The 18,719-nt window shown below is 44.2% G+C and overlaps 2 protein-coding genes across 3 annotated transcripts in view; both read left to right on the forward strand.

Moving 5' to 3' along the window:
- The first annotated feature begins 2,801 nt into the window (after nucleotides 1–2,801).
- Nucleotides 2,802–13,145, forward strand: LOC138213580 (cytochrome P450 2J4-like). 2 transcript variants are annotated; one of them, XM_069174779.1, is made up of 9 exons: nucleotides 2,802–3,002; nucleotides 6,189–6,351; nucleotides 6,455–6,604; nucleotides 6,876–7,036; nucleotides 7,938–8,114; nucleotides 8,192–8,330; nucleotides 11,520–11,707; nucleotides 12,092–12,233; nucleotides 12,467–13,145. In XM_069174779.1, the coding sequence occupies exons 1-9, from the start codon at nucleotides 2,802–2,804 to the stop codon at nucleotides 12,640–12,642; spliced, it is 1,497 nt and encodes a 498-aa protein (XP_069030880.1). In that variant the 3' UTR covers nucleotides 12,643–13,145. The 2 variants fall into 2 exon arrangements, with proteins under 2 accessions (XP_069030880.1, XP_069030881.1); XM_069174780.1 differs by lacking the exons at nucleotides 11,520–11,707; nucleotides 12,092–12,233; nucleotides 12,467–13,145 and adding an exon at nucleotides 9,248–10,000.
- A 1,950-nt stretch (nucleotides 13,146–15,095) lies between these two features.
- Nucleotides 15,096–18,719, forward strand: part of pex13 (peroxisomal biogenesis factor 13) — a 4,332-nt gene continuing 708 nt past the window's right edge. The window contains exons 1-4 of the mRNA XM_069174810.1: nucleotides 15,096–15,258; nucleotides 16,112–16,848; nucleotides 17,139–17,261; nucleotides 18,483–18,719. The exon at nucleotides 18,483–18,719 is cut by the window's right edge and continues 708 nt beyond it. Coding sequence (XP_069030911.1) covers nucleotides 15,185–15,258; nucleotides 16,112–16,848; nucleotides 17,139–17,261; nucleotides 18,483–18,719 — 1,171 coding nt within the window. The 5' untranslated portion in view covers nucleotides 15,096–15,184. The remainder of the gene's footprint in view (nucleotides 15,259–16,111; nucleotides 16,849–17,138; nucleotides 17,262–18,482) is intronic.

The following is an 18,719-nucleotide window of genomic DNA, read 5'->3' on the forward strand; positions in this document are numbered from 1 at the left end:
GGTTGCCGTGCCCGTTTCCAGTTGTGGCACTAAGCCAAGCCGAGGTAACTGTGTCCTGTCTAAACTTACGTGTAACTGAAAGAGGTCATCTTCCCTTTTTGAGAAGCTTGTTTCCAAAAAAGATGGGCCGCTGTGCAAAATGTAAATGAAAACAGACTGTGGTGATTTGCAAACTATGTAAAAACCATCTGAAATTGAAATTGGAACAAAGACAACGTACAAATTTTGAAACTGAAACAATTGTTTTATGAAAAATATACACTCATTTTGAATTTAAAATTGTCATTAAGTGCTTTTTTCTATCTTGGTAATCACCTCGGGACCCCTTAGATCTATTTTGTGACCCTCTGCCGGTGCCCAACCCCTATGTTGGGATTTGGGAACCACTTTTTTTCATAATGACAACGACTCTATACATGGTTTTCCCAGTATGGTGCAGACCTGAACCCGTCCAACAAGACCGGGATGGACCTGCACATCTTTGCGGTCAAGTTACAAAATCTGATAGTGACGTCCAACAATCCCATACGGGCGTCTTGTTTGCATGTGCACATTTACATTTTTTCAAATGTCATGAATTTCATTTCTACGGTTAGTTCCTTAAAAATAACGATCTATCACTGCTTTTTGACCTTTTCAAATCATTGAAATACAAAAGGTCACAATTGCATACAGCACAAAACCCCAAATATCAGGACCGCCATCATCACCTCAAGCATGTTCCCACACTCAGCGCCACCGCAGGCCGACACTTTGGATTCCCGCCTCTGACCCGGGATCCTCACAAAGTCACGTCACAGTCGCACACTCCTCCTACACTGTGGGATGTCGTCCTTGCCTGAGACAATCTAATGTGACAGCTCTGCACCCGCTACCCCCCACCAGCCTACACAAGAACACTTGACATCACAGGACTCCCTCCTAAAACCACACCGTACACCTCCACGCGACTCTGCAAGAGCAGCTTTCCTCACGCTCACGGCACGAGCCGCCCCCTCACACACCTTACCACAGCGTTAACTGACGTGTCTGAGGGCTCGTGAACGTATCCTCAAACCAAACTCACACACATTACTTCAAGTCAAATCTTAGAGAAATCTCAAATCTTTGGTGGCAATAAAAAGGAGATTGACGCCAGAAATAGTGGAAACAAACATTTTGTATTTATTTGTTTGCTGTCAGCGTGTCTGATTGCGTGAAACAGTTGAACTATTTACTGTGAGATGTTTTCAGATTTACCTTATAGTCAACTGTAGAAAGAGGAAATCAGGTTGCTCTCTTCTCTTTGGGGTTGTGGTGTGAGGACAGCAGATGTTGTTGTATTTTATCTCAACATTTCAGCTTCTGAGTGAAGCAAACATCCAAACGTTAGGACGGTCTTATTAACTTTCAGCTAAAATGTTAAAATGGTGTCGTTAGCGTGGCTGAATGTTAGTTAGTTAACAATGAAAATACGAGTTCTTAGTTCAACCACAGTGTACTACGAAGGGGGAAATTCCCTTTTATCTGTAATGTTGGAGGCAGCGTGCATTGAAGAACATCGGTGTTACACAACCCTCTGTTGGACAGAAGTGAAAAGTGCATTAAAGGAGCAGGCTGGAATAGGTGGGAGGGAATTCAAAAAGTACATACAGTATGTTGACATAAAAAAATTATTAATTAGATTGGCTGCAAAAATATTCAGAGCTTTAATGGCTTGTATGTATTTGTATGTTTTGCATAACAGCACAGGTGGTGCTTTGGAGCTGTTGTAAATATTTTAATGACAGGTTTTCCAGACATTTTGTATACTGAGTATTTATGTTGTGAAAGCAGTGCCAACATGTAACCGACAGTGTTGTGTGAAAAATAGCAAATAGATCCAATATTGTCAGTCATTGAAAGACCTTGAAGGCCTATTAAACCCAGAGGTAGGATGTTAACAGTTACATCAAATAGATTAAATTAATTTTAGCTATCAAAAACAGTTGTGCTATATGAGACCAATTTTAAATAATTCCCCATACAAAAACACATCACAAAAGGACACCATATGTTGATTTAGCATGTTTGTGTTGGCTTGCGCCTTGTTTAAACAGGTCTGCAACTCATTTATAACAGACACAAAATCATTAACATTTCTTCTGGTATAGTGTATAGTTGGATTAACATTCGTGAGCACTGCCTGTACCATCCTTCAGACATGGAAATTTGTACACCAACTTAATGGCCAGTGCTTCATTGTTGTCCTCCAAGATACCAGCTATCCAGATAATAAACCAGGAGACTGATGTACATTAATTTGGAAATTGCAAAAAGGTTCCAGATAAATCAGTCATAGCACTAGATATATAAAACGTGTTAATAAATCAATAACCTCCCCCCCCGCCCCCCCCCCCCCCCCCACATACACACACATACACACACACCAATCCCCCCATTTTCCCAGACTATAGTTTTACTTTATAATGATCTGAGGATCATGCTATTGCCACAAGTTATGAAAAATATGTCAATTAACTTCCCATAAAATCCTGCTCATTAGTGTTGTGCACACCTCTGACCGCCGCAGACAGTCGGACACTGACGGAGTGTTCATCTGCGGGTGAACCAGCATGATGTGTGTTCTCAGCATAATACAGCTGAGTGCTGGACTTTAAACAGATTGTTAACCTTTCACAAAGTAAACACGCGTGCTTTTATTTTGAAGGTCAGGTAAACCAGGTCTTCCCTTGATATGCGAATTTGGTTATAAAGGATTGGGTGCAACTTTTGCCCGACTGACCTCTGCTTTGCAGTGGCAGCGCAGTTAAGGCGAAGACATGGAGACAATATACGACGTCCTTGGCTTCGAGTGGATAGACAGCATCACTATCTTCATCTTTTTCTGCCTTTTTCTGCTGCTGACTGAAGTTGTAAAGAACAGAGTGCCGAGAAACTTTCCTCCCGGACCGTGGGCTCTTCCTTTCTTTGGTGACCTACACCGCATCCAACCCGACAGAATTCACCTGCAGTTCACTGAGGTAGCGATATAGATTCATTTTAAGATTTTAGTAGTCGTGGATCAGGTGTCTGAGGCTTATTAAATCACGAGGTATGTGATTAATGTTTCTACCCTTCTGAAAACACCGCATTCCTTTGAAGAAAATTACATTGTAAATCATTTCCTGCATTTTGAGATAGGTTAGACCTAAAAATCCTTCATGTAAAAGTAACGTTTCAGGTTCAGACAACATCCCAACGGAACACAGAGTACAACATTAAAGTGCCAATAGGTCGAAATTGAGTTCTATAGGCTACTCTAAAAATAAATATTGTAGTTCATATTCATTTGCATTTTTGCCTTTGTAAATTAGGACTAATATGATTTGAATAATTTAAATATAATTTAAATAACTTGACTGTTAAAACTTGGATATTGAGCTCAAGCTACAGTTACAGAAAAATTTGAAGTCACTGCATGATCTCATATAAAGCTTTGTCTGCCAACATGTGCCGGATTAATGTCCAACCACCACACTCATGTTCAATATCAAAAATTAATAAGACAGTTAATCCACTTGCCTTAAAAAACATAAATTGTTTTAATCCATTTTCTGAGAGAGTGAAATACATTTTTGGATTGCTTATTTGACAAAACAAGACATCAATATTTCAGTTTGGGCACCTGGCATCTTTTTTTTAAACTTTTTTTTACAAATTCATGTCACAATTTAATAAAAGTGACCTGAGACTATACAGTATATACTAGGAGACTGAAAAGGAATGGGAATTACAATGGTGTGAAAAAGTGTTTGCCCCCTTCCTGATTTCATATTTTTTTGCATGTCTGTCACACTTAAATGTTTCAGATCATCAAATAAATTTAAATATTAGCCAAAGATAACACAAGTAAACACAAAATGCAGTTTTTAAATGAAGGTTTTTATTATTAAGGGAGAAAAACAATCCAAACCCACATGGCCCTGTGTGAAAAAGTGTTTGCCCCTAAACCTAATAACTGGTTGGACCACCCTCAGCAGCAACAACTGCAATCAAGCGTTTGCGATAACTTGCAATGAGTCTTTTCCAGCTGTGGATGAATGTTGGCCGACTCATCTTTACAGAGTTGTTGTAGTAATTCAGCCACATTGGAGGGTTTTCCAGCACCAACCTCCTTTTTAAGGTCATGCCACAGCATCTCAATAGGATTCAGGTCAGGACTTTGACGAGGCCACTCCAAAGTCTTCATTTTGTTTTTCTTCATCCATTCAGAGGTGGACTTGCTGGTGTGTTTTGGATCATTGTCCTGCTGCAGAACCCAAGTTGGCTTCAGCTTGAGGTCACGAACAGACGGCCGGACGTTCTCCTTCAGGATGTTTTGGTAGACGGTAGAATTCATGGTTCCATTTATCACAGCAAGTCTTCCAGGTCCTGAAGCAGCAAAACAGCTCCAGACCATCACACTACCACCACCATATTTTACTGTTGGTATGATGTTCTTCTTCTGAAATGCGGTGTTACTTTTACTCCAGATGTAATGGGACACACACCTTCCAAAAAGTTCAACTTTTGTCTCGTCAGTCCACAGAGTATTTTCCCAAAAGTCTTGGGAATCATCAAGATGTTTTCTGGTAAAAATGAGATGAGCCTTAATGTTCTTTTTGCTCAGCGGTGGTTTTGGTCTGGGAACTCTGCCATGCAGCCATTTTTGCCGAGTCTCTTTCTTATGGTGGAGTCATGAACACTGACCTGAACTGAGGCAAGTGAGGCCTGCAGTTCTTTGGATGTTGTCGTGGGGTCTTTTGTGACCTCTCGGATGAGTCGTCGCTGCTCTTTTGGGGTAATTTTGGTCGGTTGGCCGCTCCTGGGAAGGTTCACCACTGTTCCATGTTTTCTCCATTTGTGGATAATGGTTCTCACTGTGGTTCTCTGGAGTCCCAAAGCTTTAGAAATGGCTTTAGAACCTTTTCCAGACTGATAGATCTCAATTACTTTCTTTCTCATTTGTTCCTGAATTTCTTTGGATCTCGGCATGATGTCTAGCTTTTGAGGATCTTTTGGTCTACTTCACTTTGTCAGGCAGGTCCTATTTAAGTGGTTTCTTGATTGAGAACAGGTGTGTCAGTAATCAGGCCTGGGTGTGGCTCGAGAAATTAAACTCAGGTGTGATAAACCACAGTTAATAGGAGGGGGCAAACACTTTTTCACACAGGGCCATGTGGGTTTGGATTTTTTTTTTCTCCCTTAATAATAAAAACCATTTAAAAACTGTATTTTGTGTTTACTTGTATTATCTTTGACTAATATTTAAATTTGTTTGATGATCTTAAACATTTAAGTGTGACAGACAAGCAAAAAAATTGGAAATCAGGAAGGGGGCAAACACTTTTTCACACCACTGTAGGTGAGAGTGGAGAGTCATGTCAGGTGATTGTACTGGCAGGAAGTCAGGCAGCAGGGAGGGGGCAGGTCTGAAACAGCAACAGAATTACAGCATGATTACGCAACAGTAGGGCTGAATGAATGAAAGAATGAATGAATTGATTATTGGTCAGTCTAAAAGCCCTGAGCGTGACAATTTTATGACATTTTATTGGTAAATCAACAAAAAACTGTAGATCAAGAATGAAAATACTTATTAGTTCTTCTCCAAACTATACATAGATGTAACCCGTTGTTATTGGGTCCATGTCAACTGAGGGTGAAAAGATTTTTTTTAAAGAGGCTGGAAGCACTAATGTCCAAGGAACCTGCCAAATCCAGAGATTAATCTGGGAACAGTCACCCACATCAGGCTGATGAAGTATGTCAACTCTGTGTTGCACCCCTGACTGTATATAAAAGTGAATTTAGGAAAATGAGGCTGATACAGAAGTGCCTTTAACTGCAATACCACCGAGTGACACTAGAGAGGTTGGCCCCAAAAAGCCAAAAAGGGCATGTCTGTTTGATTGACAGGCCGGTGGGCAGTCAGGTGATGACTATCGGTGGGCACGACGTAGTATCGCAGGGTTTCCAATCAGATCAGTCAGATTCACTGCTGGCTCCTCCCCCAGCTCTTCCAAATACGGTCACTACCAGCTCCCAACCGCTTGGGACTAGCAAGATGGCGCCGACCAAAATCCGAAACTCGAGGCTTCATAGCGGCCGTTCACAAAGCAGTGGGTGACGTCACTGCTGGTTGCCGCTTGGTTGCACCACAACACCAATCTGCTGTCTGTGTTCAGTTTGCAGAGAAGTATGGGAACATTTTTACCCTTCGTATCTTTGGTGGAAGGACGGTGATCGTTCATGGCTACACGCTTGTGAGACAGGCCCTGGTCCAACAAGCAGCGGACTTCATAGATCGTCCCTCCACGGCGCTGATACAAGCAATATCTGGCAATAAAGGTGCTGTCATTTGTTTTCAGAAGTCTCTAACCCATATTCAGTAAAACCAGCAGCATCAGACTCTGATTACTTCTGGTCTAACGTTGTTTTGTGTTCCTGAAAGGTCTCGTGATGTCGAATGGTTATCGATGGAAGCAGCAGAGGAGATTTGCTCTTCACACTCTCAAAAACTTTGGTATGGGCAAGAAGAGCCTGGAGCTGTTCGTCCAGCAGGAGTGCCATTACCTCACAGAGGGTTTCGCCGATCAGCAAGGCAAAAACAAAAAGACATTATTTTACTATTACACATTATTTTTCGTATGTTTTATGTTTATATAGTGTTTACTGCATGGACATGTCATTTCCTTGCCTACACCAACACCTTTTGACCCTGAATCTAATAAGATGTACACCTTGTAAAAGGTGCTTAAGTCCATGGTTTAAAATGTTTGCTTCATATTCCTGCAGTCTTTTTTTTTAGCTGTGGCTCTTCACACATTTTAGATTTTGACATGGGATCCTAATTGTTTTCTTTCTGATTACAGGAAAGCCCTTTAATGCCCAATCAATGATCAACAATGCCGTGTCCAACATTATCTGTTGTTTGGTGTTCGAGAATCGATTCGAGTACAGCGATGAGCAGTTCCAGTCTCTTCTTCAGAACCTCAACAAGTTCATGCGCGTGCAGACAAGTTTTCTGTTGCAGGCGAGTCTTCTTTGTTAACAACATGCAACAAATAACCCTTTTTAAATGAGAAAAACACACAAATATATGTTAAGGGACTTTCCTCAAATTTGGCCTGAACATTCACCCCATTCTTATGAACGTGATATCTCAGGGAATTGTTACCCAAACATTCACTATGAATGAAGAATGAACTGACAAGGTATAGATGGTTAAAGGTAACTGTGACCTCATAAAACTCCTTTTTTGGGAGTGGCTCTGTGTAAAGTAAAAGAAATTTGAATAACTTAAGTAAAAAAACTATGTTTAAGTGTAGCACTTGAGTAAATATACTTTCCACCGTTGTGTAACAAACCAAATATTAATCAGCACAGGATTTACTGAACATGGACAGAGAGTTTTTTTTGTTTACTTCCAGCAGGTGGTGGTATTTTCAGGCTAAAACCACAGACTTTATATAAAAGTGTTCGTAGCTTCCGGGTCTGAAAAATGAGGCCAATGCAGATGTGCCTTAAACTGCAATACCACCGAGTGCCACTAGAGGTCGGCTCCAAAAAGCCTCCTGCTCCATAGACTCCCATTCAACTCGTCTCATAATAATCTAAGTTAATGAAAACTTCTCCAAGTTGTTCCTTCTTATTAGTTTTCTGGATGTCCATCTGAAAATAACCCTGTCAATAATTATAAAATAAGCTTTGTTTTTGAGTCTGTTTGATTGACAGGCCTGTGGTGCAGTCAGGTTACAGCTATCGGTGGGCGGGACGTAGTATCATCAGGTTTCCAATCAGATCAGTCAGATCAACTGCTGGCTCCTCCCCCAGCTCGTCCAAATATGGACATTTCTCTTTCAGGGTCCACATTTTCATTGTCACTGTAAATCCAGACTGTCAGGTGATCTGATAACTATCTTCCTGCTATGTAGATGTACAACATATTTCCCTGGCTGATGAAGTGGCTGCCTGGTCCTCATCGGAAAATATTAGCTCTGGTCCACAACCTGATTCACTTTGTAGAAACCAAGATCGAAGAGCACAAGGAAAGTCTCAACCCCTCGTCACCGAGAGACTACATCGACTCCTTTCTCATAGAGATGGGAGAGGTGCGTGTTTTGTGCTCGTTCTTTTTAGTATCTATAATGAGATATGTGAGCTGATTTTTGTCTCGTGTCACTGATAGAATGCGGACAAAGATTCTGGATTTGAGCTTAATAATTTGGCTTTTTGCACCCTGGACCTGTTTGTTGCTGGAACTGAAACTACGACCACTACTTTACTGTGGGGGCTGCTGTACATGATCTACTACCCTAACACACAAGGTGGGTATGCATAATAATCGTCATGCCTGAGTCTTTTCCAGGGGTGTAGTGCTATTTGTTGAAGTACCAGAGTGACACGAGGCCCAATCCCAATGTCCACCCTCTGGGACTTTGAGGTGCGTCCCCGGTAAGTCCTCTAGAGCTGTCTCACTGTCAAATCATCAACTCAATGACGGTGGACATTTTGCGCCCTTAAAGCACCCTTTCCATAAATCTGCATTTCTGCAGACTTTGCTTGAGGGAATTACCCACAGTTCACAGCAACATTGGTAACGTGTTAAACGTGGTTTTCCCACAGAATGTAAACAAACCAAGCTTGGATGATTTTTATCTGACTGACAGAACCTGCTGCTGCTGCTGTGGTTATTTATTTATGTTTGTAAAGTTGTTTGTATTTCAAGTCAAACGTCAGCATTGGATTTACTCATATTAATGTTGTTAAAAATTACTTTGTTCTGAGGTGGGGTGTTTTTTCTTGTCCAATGGCGATGCAAGCAGCATGTGATGTCATGATTAGGTGTCCCATTTTGCCTATTGTACCATTTCCTCCCTCCTGAACTCAAACACTCAAACACTACAGCTGTGACATCAGCTAAGTCAGTGAGGGTTTTAGGTTTAGGGTTTTAGGTTTAGGGTTGAGGGTTTAGGGTTGAGGGTTTTAGGTTTAGGGTTTTAGGTTTAGGGTTTAGGGTTTTAGGTTTAGGGTTGAGGGTTTATGGTTGAGGGTTTAGGGTTTAGGGTTTTAGGTTTAGGGTTTTAGGTTTAGGGTTGAGGGTTTAGGGTTGAGGGTTTAGGGTTTAGGGTTTTAGGTTTAGGGTTGAGGGTTTATGGTTGAGGGTTGAGGGTTGAGTATTTATAGTTTAAGGTTTATGTCAGGATCCCGGTCTGACCCTGTGTTTTGACCTTTGTTTCCCCAGATCTCCTTTCCTCATGTGTGATGTCATGTGCTTGTGTTTTGTTCTGTGTCCTCCTCTGCCTGCCTCCAGTCACCTCCTATGGCCGCGCCCCTCATTATTCTGAGCAGCTGCTACCAACCCATCTGATTACCAGTTGTAGGTTGACACACCGGTTCTTCATTTCCTCTAATCACCTCCCGATGCCAGGCCACCAGTTTCCGGCCGGGTCGACGACGCCGTTTCGCCTGTTCTTGTCTCCAGACGGGTCACCGACGCCGGGCTACTAGCTTCCAGCCGGGTCGAGGACGCCGTCCCTCCCGTTCCTGCTTCTGGCTGGGTCAACACCATGCCTCCTGCTTCCGCCTCTGGCTGGGTCGACGCCACGCTCCCTGATACTGCCTCAAAGTCCAGCCAACAAGCTCCGCCATGCTCTTATTTAGACTTATTTTTTTGCAGATGACCTCTTGTTGGTGAGGTCCATCCTGGGAAGATTTTATTCCAATGTTCTGAACCCTGACTACCACTTGTTGAGTCTTAGGTTGGTGGAGTCGGTAGTGATATAACGGCCCTGGCTGACTGCTATACCATCTGTTTTTAACACTTTGAATAACATGTCCGAACTAAGGAAATGCCTGGAGGTTTTTTTTGACTCACAGGAGTGGCCTGGTCTTGACCCCGCTGCTCTTCGGCAGTACCTGTGTCAAGCAGGTTTGGACTTAATTGCGTCACTGCCAAAGCCAGTCTCAGGCAAGACTTCCAGCTGCTACGGATGTTCCTCCCGTCTCTCCTGTTCCTGTCTCTGGGCGGGTTGCCGATGCCGGGCCACTAGCGTCCAGCCAGGTCAACGACGTCATCCCTCCGTTTCCTGTTGCCAGACGGGTCACCGACGCTAGGCCACCAGCTTCTGGCCGGGTCGAGACCACACCCCCAGCTCCTGCTTCAGTCCCTGGCTGGGTCGACACCACACCTCCAGCTCGGGGTCTGGAGGGATCCCGCCTTCACCGTCGATGTCCTCCAGCTCAGCATCCGGAAGGGTTCCGTATTCGCCACCGATGCCTTCCAGCTCCACACCCAGAAGGGTTCCAGCTTCACCGCCGACGGTCTCCTGCTCTGCGCCCAGCGGGGTCCCGCCTTAACCAATGCTCCCCTACCGGCCTCCGAGTGAACGTACGTCGTTGGCTTCCTGCCGTCCTCCCAGTGACTCTCAGCCTTCGCGGTTGACTCTCTTTTCTGCTACAGGGTCGTCCTCCGGGGGTATCACTCAAGTCTGACCTACCTCGCAGTTGTCCTCCAGAGAGGTCACTAAGGTCTGCCCAGCCACGAGGTTGTCCTCCAGAGAGGTCCCTCAAGTCCGTCCTGCCTCACGATCGTCCTCCGGAGAGGTCCCTCAAGTCCGTCCTGCCTCACAGTCATCCTCCGGAGAGGTCCCTCAAGTCCGTCCTGCCTCGTGGCCGTCCTCCAGAGAGATTCCTCAAGTCTGTCCTGCCCCATTGCCGTCCTCCGTCCACCCAAGTTTCCTTACTCTTTGTCTTCTGTTGTTGTGGTCCTCTGTCCCTCCTCCGGACCCCCTCCTCCCACCTGGTCTGGTCCAGTCTGGTCGCCGAGAGGCTCCCTTTGAGGGGTGGGGGTCCTGTCAGGATCCCTGTCTGACCCTGTGTTTTTTTTTTACCTTTTTTTCCCCAGATCTCCTTTCCTCATGTGTGATGTCATTCCCCTGTGTTGTTGTTTGCCATGTGCTTGTGTTTTGTTCTGTGTCCTCCTCTGCCTGCCTCCAGTCACCTCCTATGGCCGCGCCCCTCATCATTCTGAGCAGCCGCTACCAACCCATCTGATTACCAGTTAATTTATAAAGTTAAGAGAATTCTGTTGTTTTCAACAGTTTGTCCGACTTTGGTCACAATACATTCCTGCAAATGTTTCACAATAAAAGCCTTTTTGTTAAATATGGGGTTTCTATAATTCAGGAAGTGTTGAGTTTGCATTACCACGTAATGCAGTAACTTTGACAGCACAGATGTCAGCAGATCATATAGCAAGGCTTCAGGTTGATGTCATAAATCAAGTAATAAATCTCAAATGTAGTTATAACAAATTTCCCCATTCTTTTTGTTTGTATTGGCTCTGTGATGATGCGCTTTCGATCTTCAAACACTCAAAACATAAATGAATTTCAGCTGCGCTACACCCCTGGTCTTTTGCCTTGACTTTCAGTTGTCAGTGGTCTCTCACAGGTCCGTCCTGTGCTGTAAGAGAACGTGTGTGGCAGTGTTTTTCTGTTTTTCGCTGTGTGCAGAGAGAGTTCATACGGAGATAGAAGCCGTGATTGGTTCATCCAGACAGCCTGCTATGACTGACAGGGAAAACATGCCCTTCACTAATGCAGTCATCCATGAGATACAGAGGATGGCCAACATCCTCCCGCTCAATTTGTTCCACGTGGCCAACAAGGACACCACACTGAATGAGTACGCAATCCCAAAGGTATACAATCAACAGGTAACAATCGTCTGACATGTGGCAATCAAAAACCTTAACCAAAGAACCAGTGAGGGGCAAATCAGGAACGACCTGATGGGCGACAAGTTTGTTTATAAATACTTCCAGAATAACTTCTAATCCAGGATTATATGGTCGATAATAATCTGAGCCACTGGGAGATACTATGTCTGTGAATTATCAGGTAATAAAAAGTTCATGATTATCCCTAAATCGATGATCATTTCATCAACCGAAGCAAAGCTTTAAAACCTTTTATACATTATGAATGTGACGTATCCTTTACCCTCTTTTTGATGATGAAACTATGTATGACTAGAACAAAGACCGCAGTTTAATGAACTGTTTTAAGTCCTGTTTTTTCTTCAGGGCACCACAGTATTGCTTTTGCTGCAGTCGGTGCTACGTGATGAGTCGATGTGGGAAACTCCACACTCCTTCAACCCTCAACACTTTCTGGATCAAGATGGTAAATTCAGGAAGAGAGAGGCCTTCCTTCCTTTTTCTGCAGGTTAGTGAGTGGTTAACGATCCTTCAGGACTCACTCACAGACTGTTATAGCCAAGAATTGGCAAAAGATACTCCGTCATTCGTGGCCATTAGTTGAAAACCATTCACCATAGCATTATCCACAATCCGTGTCTCTGTTGTCTCCTTAAGTAGTTCCAGAGCTGCAGTAACATCCTGGGATCTCAGTTAATATCTTTTAAATTATGTTTTAGCTCATCTCTTGTGTGTTCTCAGGTAAGCGTTCGTGTCCCGGGGAACAGCTGGCCAGGATGGAGTTGTTCCTGTTCTTCACCTCCCTCCTGCAGAGGTTTTCCTTCTCGCCACCAGCTGGAGAGACGCCCACTCTGGAGTTCAAGTTGGGAATCACTCACTGTCCCAAACCTTACCGCCTCTGTGCCGTACCGCGTTGAACTATCCCACGGGGAACTTTAGGGTTGCAGCGTCATCACGGTATAAACCAAGATAATGAAAATGGAGGAAACGAAATTGATAAATTTACAGGATAACTTTGGATACCTTAAAAATGAACATGAATGAAATAATTTCCCTCCCAGCTCCATCTTCTCCAGCTCCAGTTGCTGACATCGGTGTGAGTGAGTTTAATGTACCGACGGCTCTGGTTTGTTCAGAGCACTTCTATTGGGACTTCAAACAATGTAATCGATGATAATAATAATAATAATAATAATAATAATAATAATAATAATAATAATAATAATAATAATGATTACAAAAATGATTAAATACAGTGATACCTATTTTCCCAGACAGTTATCATACTGTGAAAAACTTGTACCATTATAACCCCAGTGAACACGTCTGTTCCTCTTTTAATGCATCAACAATATCTGCCATATGATTTTATTTCTAAAGTGTGCTTAATGCCTGCGTAAATAAATCATACTGAGATTTGGGTGCTGCTTCTCATTCAGTCTGCTCCATGTTTAAGTTCAGAGTGCTTTCAGGATGAGGTGTCGCTGTCGATCAGTTTGAGGTATGATTCCTGCTCTCATCGGCTGTTTAGTTTCCAGATAAACTGGAAAAACTTCACTCAGGTTCTGTGGAGAAAAATGCCATTAAATAGTTCAGCCTGTGTTTGAAGGCTTTCAGAATATTTCATGCATCCAGCACCAAAATCAATCACGTTTCATGTCAAACGTAGCAGCACTTTTTATGTATATTCTAAATAAAACAATGAATATTTTATATGAAGGAACGGGAATTCTCAAAATTAGCAACCCTCAAGCTTCAGATCTCTTTTATCTTTACATGAATACGCACCCTGACAAACTTTCCCCTGTATAGCTGTAGATCCCAAACTGTTAAAAAAAACCCACTTCCTGAATGATGTAAAAGAGTAAATATGAACTGATGAAGTGATTGGATATATGTAGCAGAGGTCAGAGGTCAGACTGAGCTGCGGTCCCTCCAGTTTTCTGTAACGAGTTTTCTTCTGGACCTCCTCCACCTGCTGGTCTACATTCAGGAGTCTGTCAATCAACCCATTTCAAGACATTTCTCACTTCCCCTCCTTCATGGTGCTTATAGACTGCAGGAGCTTCATCTGCTCCCACTGGCTTCTTTCATTATCCAGGTCCTCCTGCTCCTTGATCACTGCTGCTTGCATACTGGATGTCGTCTCTCGCTGCTCGGCAAGGAGACAGGACTTTTTTTTCCTTTTCTGCTGATGTCTTTGGTCTTCTCGCTATCTTTGCACTTGAGACAGAGCAAACTTAACTTTGGAGGTTTTTTCTCCACTTTCTTAGCCAGGCCTCCTTTATCTTGTCCTTTTCTGCTTCGAGAGCTTCTTCCAGTTATTTAACTCTTAGGGAAGCGTCTGTTTGCATCTTCTCCTTTTTGTAGAGCAGAAGAAAAAGGACAGTCGTCTCTTGTTTCGCCTCTTCTTTTTTTTTTTTTTTTTTTTTTAGCCGTTCTTTCAACCGCTTTACCTCGTTTCAAAAGGCAGCATTTTCTTGCTCCAGTTCAGAGATCTTGTCCTCCTCATCTCCCGGAAGTTGATGACATTCAGAGATCTGAAGTCAACCCTGTTGTGTCTCATCAAGATTGATCTCAAAACCAGCACCAGTGTTTCCAGGCTGCTTGATGGCAGGGTGCAGTTTGGGCACAGTAGGTTACCAATTTGGGCAAAAAGGTCGGTACTTCGGGCCCTCTGTCTGTGCAGTAGGCCGTGGTTTGACAACCATAGCACGACTGCAGTTCAGGATCTGCAGCAGATGCTTTGGGCTCTACATACTTCAGTTTGGGGGTTGCAGCAGGCGGTTGGAGCATCATGGCAGCCTTCTGTTTGGGCTTTGTCTCTCGAGAGTGCAAGAAAATCTGTCTCATCAAGCTGTGGAGTGAAGCTCACGTCCTGGAGGTACGATGTAGTTTTCCAGGGGTTGAACAATAGCTAAAAGAATTGTGGTGGCTTTTTTTTGGACTCACCACCTAAATTGTCGATTGAATCTTAAATTTGAATGCTTAAGCAATAGGAATATTGATCTGTGTACGGATAGAGTACAAAGTGTATAAACTGATCATAGCTGGACTGTGTATTCATCATGAGACAGCGTTAGACTGTTAGATAGGACCCATTGTTTCAGAACACATGGCAGCAGATGTGAAGGATAAAGTCCAGACCTTCACCAGTTTAAAAGGAAGTTCTTGGCCCTTCAGCCTCCGTTGAAACCTTTGATCTTTGATAAACCTGCACTGCATCGGACTCCAAAGAGTAGGATTACGAAGACTGCAGGTGGTGTGAAGAGACCAGAGCATCCAGGCCGACGAAGGGTTTCCACCAGAGAACCTGTTTCTCCTGCATCGACACTCCGTCCCAGCTGGTGGCGGTAACGAGCCTCTGAGACGGGCGGCCGACTCGGAGAGGACGGCAGCAGGAGAAGCAGTCAGGAGAACGAGCTCCGATCGTTTCTGCGTTGGGACGTGTGCTTTGAGATGGATCCACAGCCTCCACCGAAGCCGTGGGAAAGGCGGGTCCCGGTGGGTCTGAGTGCACCTGTGAACTACAGGTAAACCAACATCGTGCTCACTGGCTTCAGCTGGCCTACGAGCTAGCGTCATGCTAAAGTCAGCAGGGGCTAGTGGCGACACATTAACAAGCAGTTTGTAGAATAGGGAAGTAGGACTCATGATCAAATTCACTCAGCATTTGGATTCATTAGAACCATTTTTTTTTTTCACAAAAGCAAAAATCACAACAAAACTCTTACAACTGTATAAATGGCTAACTAGCTAGCCAGATGAAGCAGGCGTCGTACGTCACGTGTCCTCGGGACGCGTCGACGTCATCCTCCCAGACTCCCTCTGATTGGACTGTTTTGTGTTGCGTTGGTTTATAATTGATGTAAACGTCACTCGGTGCGCTACCAAGAACTTGAAATAAATGTGCAAATGTTGTTCTTTACTTCGGTTAGTTTTTGATAAGATATTCTCCAGAAATTCCTGCTTGTTTTCTTCCTGGTTGTTGTTGTTGTTGTTGTTGTTTCCTTATCATAGTCTAATAATACACATTCACCCCAAATATCAGCTTCAATATACAAAGCCTATAACTGAAATAAAACGAGAAATTGCTGACAATAAGAGGTACCAATAATCAAAATAAATAATGTACGATGGTGGCACTAATTCTCCACTTGTTTGCAATTAAACCGCAGTGCAGTGAAATAATGTCATCAAAAGAGTGATTGATGATTCCATCTAGTTTCATCCTGTGTTTTTATACCGATAAATAGAAAAGATTCTCACTATTATGCAAAATGGTCAGGTCAGCTAAATTGCGATTCAGGCAATTATGTAATAATTGTGACTAAAAAGAAACCGCATGTGTTTATAATCCTGTATCTTGACTTCGTCACCAAACAGGTCGACAGACTTCGCCCCACATGTCGGCCCCCCCACCTCCGCCGGCCCTCCTGTCCTGACCAGGATGACGCCCCCGGTGCCCCCTCGACCCGTCCAGCCGTCCTACCGTCCGTCGCACAGCTCCTTCGCCTCCTCTTACAGCCCCTATGGGAGCTCCATCTATGGAGGATACAGCCCCTACAGCTACGGTGGCGGCGCCGGCATGGCCGGCGGCAGCTTTGGCGCCAGCGGCTACGGCCTCGGAGGGTACAGACGCCCTTTCCAGACGGAAGACGTCGCTCCGAGCCAGTTTGTGCAGCAGGCGGAGGAGAGCAGCCGCGGTGCCTTCCAGTCCATCGAGAGCATCGTCCAGGCCTTCACTTCAGTCAGCATGATGATGGACGCCACCTTCTCGGCCGTGTACAACAGTTTCCGAGCTGTGCTGGACGTAGCCAATCACCTGACGCGGCTGCGTTCTCATCTCACCCGGGTTTTGTCTGCGTTTGCTCTCGTGCGCACGCTGCGCTACCTCTACCGACGGCTGCAGAGGCTGCTGGGCCGGAGACCCGACGGCGAGGTGGAAGACTTGTGGGCCGACAGCGCGAGCGACGCCCTGGCTACGACTTCCTCCGGAGGCTACGGAGCAGCGACGGAGGACCAGACCGTCAAGTCCTGGCCGATCTTTCTGTTTTTTGCCGTCGTCCTCGGGGGACCTTACCTGATCTGGAAACTGCTCAGCTCCACCTCTGAGGAAAACGGTGAGGCTCGCGTTTAACATTTGTCACTTTCACATGAAACTTTGAACATCCACACGTTCGTTCCTGCACATACATGCAGCTGTCCCCAAACATGCCTCTCTGTTAGGTCTGGGTCACACCTGAGAGGCCTTTTACTGGGCTTCTTTTTGCAGATTTTATCAGTTTAACTACCTTCAACTATCGCAGAGAAAACAGCTGTAAAAATCAAACTGACGTGATTCGTGCCTGTGCCGACCGTCTTCTGGTTCCAGCTGCAAAAAGTGAAAGTGATCTGTGTGTCTTTTGTTCAGCCACGAACTGGGCCAGCGGGGAGGACGACCACGTGGTGGCCCGAGCAGAGTACGACTTCTCAGCTGCTTCTGACGAGGAGATTTCTCTGCGGGCCGGAGACATGCTCAACCTCGCTCCTAAAGGTGAGAGCTCCTTCATGCTCGCTGCACATTCATTTTCTGTTGTCATAATCCTCATAAGTCTGATTGATTGGTGACTGATTGGGTTTGTCATCTTGTAATTTCATTCTTAAACTGTTTCGTAGCTGATTTCTAGAAAATACTCTGCATCACGTATCAGTATTACAACATGAATTAAATTAAAAAATTTCCCCTCGGGGATTAATAAAGTAAATACCATACCATACCATGAAACTAAAGAGATATACACAGCAGCTGAGGATTTTATCCGTCATCCGCTTTAAGCTGGAACAATAGAGCTTCCTGCCCAGACTTTACCGGCTATAATAATAATAATAATAATAATAATAATAATAATAATAATAATAATAATAATTAAAAGCTGAATAGTTTATGCAACTAATTGCCCTAAAGATATATTTTCCCTGTGTTTTAACAACATCTAGTAGAAATGCATTGCCAAAGCCAGTAGATGGCAGCAAGACATCTTCTAGATGTTTTCTCACCCACATTCAGCAACAAGGTGCCAGTAAAACCTGTGAGGCTTTATGGGACTAGATGCTGTAGTGCAAATAAATTCTGCAGTCAACAGAGTTCCTGAACTTTTATTTTGCTGACAGTTGTCACATGAATGAGCTTTAAAGGTGTCGCAGAGCTTTTCAAGCAGACGTAATTTTGAATCTTTAGTTATTTAGATAATAAGAAACTACCGATGTCTAATGCGACCTGACAAAAAAAAATATTACCCTTAAAATGTATTTATAAATTTGGGTGCACCCAAATGAAGGAGTTGAGGGCACCAGTGCAACCAAATGTAAAAAGAAATGACTCTGGAGCCTTGATATATTATTTTATACATTTTTGTTTGCATTGGATGTAGTTTTTATGTGTTTACTTAGTTAGACAAGTAAAACTAACAGTCTAAAGACGGCAATGTCGTTTTAACAGGTGCTATTTTTTGAAAGGAACTCAGTGAACGTCGCTGTTGCCAAGCTATCAAGTAATGGGATTCGCATAAACCTCGCGAGTAAAACTACAAGTCTTGGTTTCCTGCCCAGGTGTTATTATAAGCAAATGGTGTGTATCGCAAAGACATCAAATAGAGCTTTCATCATCCAACTCGTTGTGGATAGTGGAAGAGGAAGGCATGTCTTGCATTAAGTTCTGAACTTCCCCCACATTGAAGAGCTCTTGTCACATCCCTCTGTTGTCCCCTGTGTTCAGAGCAACAGCCCAGGGTACGCGGCTGGCTGCTGGCCAGCGTGGACGGGCAGACCGCCGGGCTCGTCCCGGCCAACTACGTCAAGGTCCTCGGCAAGCGGAGAGGCCGCAAGCACGCGGAGATGGAGAGGCTCGCTCAGGTCCAGCAGGCGAACGCACAGGCCTCCCAAACAGCCCCGGTGGCACAACCACAGTCGGGTGCTGCTCAAGGTTTCCCCCCCGGCCTCGCTCCAACCTCCA

Source organism: Embiotoca jacksoni, unplaced genomic scaffold (assembly GCF_022577435.1).
Source record: "Embiotoca jacksoni isolate LCO1_2020_lvr unplaced genomic scaffold, fEmbJac1.0.p SCAF_61, whole genome shotgun sequence".
Taxonomy (NCBI): Eukaryota; Metazoa; Chordata; class Actinopteri; family Embiotocidae; genus Embiotoca; species Embiotoca jacksoni.

Coding starts and splice junctions, on each gene's coding strand:
- LOC138213580 (XM_069174779.1), top strand. CDS start 2,802: ATGGAGACAATATACGACGTCCTTGGCTTCGAGTGGATAGACAGCATC. Junction 8,331..11,519: donor CTACTACCCTAACACACAAG/GTGGGTATGCAT, acceptor CGCTGTGTGCAG/AGAGAGTTCATACGGAGATA. Junction 12,234..12,466: donor CTTCCTTCCTTTTTCTGCAG/GTTAGTGAGTGG, acceptor GTGTGTTCTCAG/GTAAGCGTTCGTGTCCCGGG.